This window comes from Mandrillus leucophaeus, unplaced genomic scaffold, assembly GCF_000951045.1.
Source record: "Mandrillus leucophaeus isolate KB7577 unplaced genomic scaffold, Mleu.le_1.0 Scaffold230, whole genome shotgun sequence".
Classification (NCBI taxonomy): domain Eukaryota; kingdom Metazoa; phylum Chordata; class Mammalia; order Primates; family Cercopithecidae; genus Mandrillus; species Mandrillus leucophaeus.
Genome location: NW_012102366.1, coordinates 138429 through 143971, shown reverse-complemented (window position 1 = coordinate 143971; position 5543 = coordinate 138429). Strand labels below are relative to the sequence as shown.

The 5543-nt window shown below is 46.4% G+C and overlaps 1 protein-coding gene across 1 annotated transcript in view; it reads right to left on the bottom strand.

Moving 5' to 3' along the window:
• The window catches only part of ADGRE3 (adhesion G protein-coupled receptor E3), an 86702-nt gene that overhangs the window by 62433 nt on the left and 18726 nt on the right, over window positions 1–5543 (bottom strand). Inside the window, exons 3-4 of the mRNA XM_011981810.1 lie at window positions 3899–4023; window positions 2459–2614 (exon numbers count right to left, since the gene is read on the bottom strand). Of these exons, the coding sequence (XP_011837200.1) occupies window positions 2459–2614; window positions 3899–4023 (281 nt within the window). The remainder of the gene's footprint in view (window positions 1–2458; window positions 2615–3898; window positions 4024–5543) is intronic.

Here is a 5543-nt window from a genome sequence, read left to right as displayed (position 1 = left end):
AAAATTTTTAATTTAAAAAAATTTATTTTTATTTTTATTTTTATTTTTATTTTCATTTTGAGACAGAGTCTCACTCTGTTGCCCAGGCTGGAGTGCAATGGTGCAACCTTGGTTCACTGCAACCTTCACCTCCTGGGTTCAAGTGATGCTTATGCCTCAGCCTCCTGAGTAGCTGGGATTACAGGCATGCACCTGCAGGCCCGGCTAATTTTTGTATTTTTAGTAGAGAGGGGGTTTCACCATGTTGGCCAGGCTGGTCTCAAACTCCTGACTTCGTGATCCGCCTGCCTCAGCCTCCCAAAGGGCTGGGATTACAGGCATGAGCCATTGCACCTGGCTTTGTTTTTTTTTTAGACAGGGTCTCATTCTGTTGCCCAGGGTGAAGTGCAGTGGCACAATCTTGACTTGCAATCTTGGCTTGCAATCTCAGCCTCCTGGACTCAAGCAATCCTCTGCCTCAGCCCCCCGAGTAGCTGGGATTATAGGCATGTACCACCACACTCGGCTAATTTTTTTTTTTTTTCATATTTTTTGTAGAGATGGGGTTTTGCCATGTTGGCCAGTCTGGTCTCAAATTCCTGACCTCAGGCGATCCACCCGCCTTGGCCTCCCAAAATGTGAGGATTACAGGCGTGAGCCACCGCGCCCAGCCTCCAAATTCTTTTATTCCAGCTTGACTGGAAATTAGAACTGAAATAGCCAAGAAAACAGAAAATTAGAAGCCGCCTGTGTTTAAAGTCAGCCTGGATGGGAATGATAACCAAAACAAAAGCATCAATGTCTGGTCATCAGCTGTTAATGAAGACTTTTGTGTTGGTTCCTGTGCTTAGTGAGGGCATCTCTACTTTAGAAATTCGAGGAAGGGTGCACCTGTAGACCCAGCTGCTTGGGAAGCTGAGGCAGGAGGATCACATGAGCCCAGGCGTTTGAGACCAGCCTGGCCAACATGGCAAAACCCTGTCTCTACCAAAAATAAAAAATTAGCTGGGCATGGTGGCGGGTGCCGGTAATCCCAGCTACTCGGGAGGCTGAGGCAGGAGAATCGCTTGAACCTAGGAGGCAAAGGTTGCAGCGAGCCGAAATCCATCACGGCACTCCAGCCTGGGAGACAGAACGAGACTCTCTCTGAAAAAAAAAAAAGAACAGGGAAAGGCTAGCAAATGTTTACATATGTTTTATCATCATGCTGAGGTTAAATCTGTACTTATTCTACGTCTTGGTTTTCAGCTCAGTCTATTTGCTTGAAAGCACAAACAGCTTTGTTTTAATACTGAACATTTTATTTTGAGAGTTCAAGAACTTTGACTTACAAGTCTGAGTCCAGAATATGTTTGTTATAGGAAACCGTATTCATTGTAGAAAATTGCCCTTTTGAACCAAAGCTACACACTTTATCACTGGGTGGGGATGTGGATTGCTTAGAGCTACCAGCCTTGGTAATAACGAGCCCCAAATGGGCTCAGTCTTTATGAAAGGATGGTGTAGAGCTCTTAACATTAGGAAAACAACCAAAGGCATTTTTTTTTTTTGTAAAATAAGACAAATTTAAGAGATTAACATCAGAACCCAGGTAGAATCACTGTCTGCCTCTACACTGTCAATAGAGGTGCGCATTGCTTAGTAAAAGACAGATTTACGGCTGGGCACTGTGGCTTATGCCTATAATCCCAGCACTTTGGGAGGCCAAGGCAGGAGGATTGCTTGAGACCAGGCCTTGGCCTCCCAAAGTACTGGGATTACAGGCGTGAGCCAACCCTCCCGGCCGATGGACATATTTTCTGTCCTGTGGTCTAGGAAGCAGAGAAAGCCAGCCTGCAGTGAAAGAGAAGAAAGGAGTAGACCCAAAGACGATCAGAGACAGGGAATAGGAGATGCACACTAGGGGTGTCGAGTCCCAGTTTTAGTTAATCCGAGAAGCCCAGCTGCATTCCTGTCCTTGCAGGGCATGGCCATGCATCCTTTTCATAAATGCTTCTTTTCTGCCTGTTAGCCTGAGTGAGTTTCTCTTCCTTGCAATTCCAAGAATGTGGTCTCAATCACCACCTTATCACTTCCTCCATCTCCAAACTACAGTTCCCCTTCTCACCCCATTATTTCCCTCAACTTGAACTTCCTTCTTTCCTTCTAGTTCCCTGCAGAACATAAAAACCATATCGTGGCCCCACAACAAGTACATATTTTCTGATGTGAGAGTCAATAAAAAATGAGGAAGGACTCCTGTCTGTAAGAAGTCCCAGCACTTTGGGAGGTTGAGGCCGGTGGATCAAAAAAATTAGCTCGGAGTTGTGGTGCACGTCTATGATTCTCAGCTAGACTGACACAGGAGAATCGCTTGAGCCCAGGAGGCGGAGGTTTCAGCCACTGCACTCCAGCCTGGGCTACAGAGCGAGACTCTGTCTCAGAACAAAACAAGCAAACGAGAAAACAGAGGAAGGAAGGAGGACAAAAATGTTCTTACCCTGACAGGTGTTCTCATTGGAATGACTGAATCGTTCTTCCCCAGACTGGAGTCTGTATCCTGGGACACAGCGACAGTGGAAACTTCCTTCGACATTGTGACATGCGGCGTTTGATCCACAATATACACTATAGGGTGGTTCACATTCGTTAATATCTGGAACACAAAGAAGGAATTGTGTCATTCATTCAGCAAAGATTTATTGAGCATCTACTATGTGTCAGGCGTTGCGCTCTTTACCCCAGGGTCTGTCCTGGCTTTCCGAGACAAATCAGTTTAAGTCATGGTTATCTTGGTTTTTTGCCGTCTTCATTGACTTTGGTAGGGTTCTTCAAGAAGCAGACATTGAGAGGAGGATGTAAGTACAAGTACTTTATTTGGGAGGGGATCCCAGGAAACACTGGGAGGGGAGTCATGAAATGAAACAAGAAACTCTCTTTTCTTTCTGAGACACAGTCTCGCTCTGTCATCCAGGCTGGAGTGCAATGGCAGGATCTCGGCTCTCTGCAACCTCTGCCTCCTGAGTTCAAGCGATTCTCCTGTCTCAGCCTCCCGAATAACTGGGATGACAGGCGAGCACCACCATGCCCGGCCGATTTTTGTATTTTTAGCAGAGACAGGGTTTCACTATGTTGGCCAGGCTGGTCTCAAACTCCTGACCTCAGGTGAGCCATCTGCCTCGGCCTCCCAAAGTGCTGGGATTACAGGCGTGAGCCACCGTGCCTGGCTGAAACAAGAAACGATCTCAAATGAACAGCCAAGTTTCCAAAACAGCCCCCGTTTTGCCTCCCTTTTGCTCCTGTCTCTGGATGGCTGGCAAATGACCCCTGGACAGGTGCAGGGGTCACACCTGTAATCCCAGCACTTTGGGAGGCCGAGGCAGGAGGATTGCTTGAGCTCAGGAGTTTGAGACTAGCCTGGACAACATGGTAATAACCCATCTCTACAAAAAATAAAAAAAAAAAATTAGCTGGGCGTGGCGGCACGCCTGTAGTCGCAGCTACTTGAGCGGCTTGATTCCAGGAGTTGGAGGCTGCAGTGAGTGGTTTATTTATTTTGATCAGAGAGTCTCCATCTGTTGCCTAGGCTGGAGTGCAGTGGTGCAATCTCGGCTCACTGCAACCTCTGCCTCCCAGATTCAAGCTATTCTCATGCCTCAGCCTCTTGAGTAGCTGAAATTATAGGCGCCCACCACCATGCCCGGCTAAGTTTTGTATTTTTAGTAGAGATGGGGTTTTGCCATTTTGGCCAGGCTGGTCTCGAACTCCTGACCTCAAGTGATCTGCCCGCCTCGGCCTCCCCAAGTGCTGGGATTACAGGCTTGAACCACTGTGTCCAGCCTGTGGTGAGCTTTGATCATGCGACATTAGTCCAGCCTGGGCAACAGAGCAAGACTCTGTCTCTAAAAATAATAAAATAATAATAATAATAATAAAGTACTTTACCATTACATGTCTCCAAGGGGAATGTGAATAGTTTCTGTCCAGATCTAGAAATATATCCACTGTCGCAGGTGCAGTGACTGTTATTGACACAGGAAGCATTTGGGGGGCAGTTACAGGAAGCTGCAGGGAGAAGAGAGGCAGGTTAAATGGACTGGGGTCACAAACTCTCCTGTTATAATTAGGCCCTGCCTCTGGATCACCTGAGGTAAGGAGTTCAAGACAAGCCTGGTCAACATGCTAAAACCCCATCTCTACTAAAAATACAAAAAATAGCCAGGTGTGGTGGCTCATGCCTATAATCCTAGCTACTCAGGAGGCTGAGGCAGGAGAATTGCTCGAACTTGTGAGGTGGAGGTTGCAGTGAGCTGAGATTGCACCACTGCACTCCAGCCTGGGTGACAGAGGGAGACTCCGTTTCAAAACATATATATTTGTTACATAGGTATACGTGTGCCATGTTGGTTTGCTGCGCCCATCAACTCGATATTTACATTAGGTATTTCTCCTAATGCTATCCCTCCCCCAGTCCCCCACTCCCCTGACATATTATATACGTAAATAATAATAATAATGAGGCCTCGCCTCTGGGCAGGGCCTCTCAAGGCTGAGGACACCTGTGTCTTTTCCTCTTGTGAGATCTAAGCACATTAAAAAGTTAGAGTGTCCAGGCACGGTGGCTCACTCCGCCTGGTGAGAATTTTCACATGGTGAAACCCCGTCTCTACTGAAAAATACAAAATTGGCCAGGTGTGGTGGCAGGTGCCTGTCATCCCAGCACTTTGGGAGGCTGAGGCAGGTGGATCACGTGAAGTCAGGAGTTCAAGACAAGCCTGACCAACGTGGTGAAACTCCGTCTCTACTAAAAATAAAAAATTAGCCGAGTGTAGTGGCTCATGCCTGTAATCCCAACTACTCAGGAGGTTGAGGCAGGAGAACTGCTTGAACCCGGGAGGCGGAGGTTTCAGAGAGCCAGGGTCACACCATTGCAATCTCACCATGGTGAGAAGCATGGTGAGTGGCATGGTGAGCATGCCTGTTAACATCTGTAATTCCAATGCTTTAGGAGGCCAAGGTAGGAGGATTCCTTGAGGTTGGAGTTGGAGAGCAGCCTGGGTAACATAGCAAGACACTATTGCTATAAAAAGTAATTTAAAAATTAGCCAGGCATGGTGGTATGTGCCTGTAGTCCCAGCTACTCTGGAGGCTGAAGCGGGAAGATTGCTTGAGCCCAGGAGTTTGAGGCTGCAGTGAGTCGTGGTCATGTCATTGCACCGCAGCCTGGGTGACAGAGTGAGGCTCTGTCTCTAAAATAAACAAACAAAAAAAATTGAATTTCTAGGGTACCATGGGAGGTAGATTCTGATCATGGTATATGTTAAGGTATTTTTTCTTTAGACTTCATGATTATGAAAACGATAAATTCACAGAATTGAAAAAAAAAATCCAACAATAAGTCTCTTATTACCCCAGATTCTGAGCTGTCTACTGCCTATTGTATACTTTTCAGAAAAATTCCAATCCATAAACACACATATGTGCATCCTTTTTCTTTACATTATAGGAACATAATTCACATACTGCTCTGTTTGGTTTTCCTGTAAAATTTTGCCTGAGAATTTTTTCCACAGCTTCACGTGTGG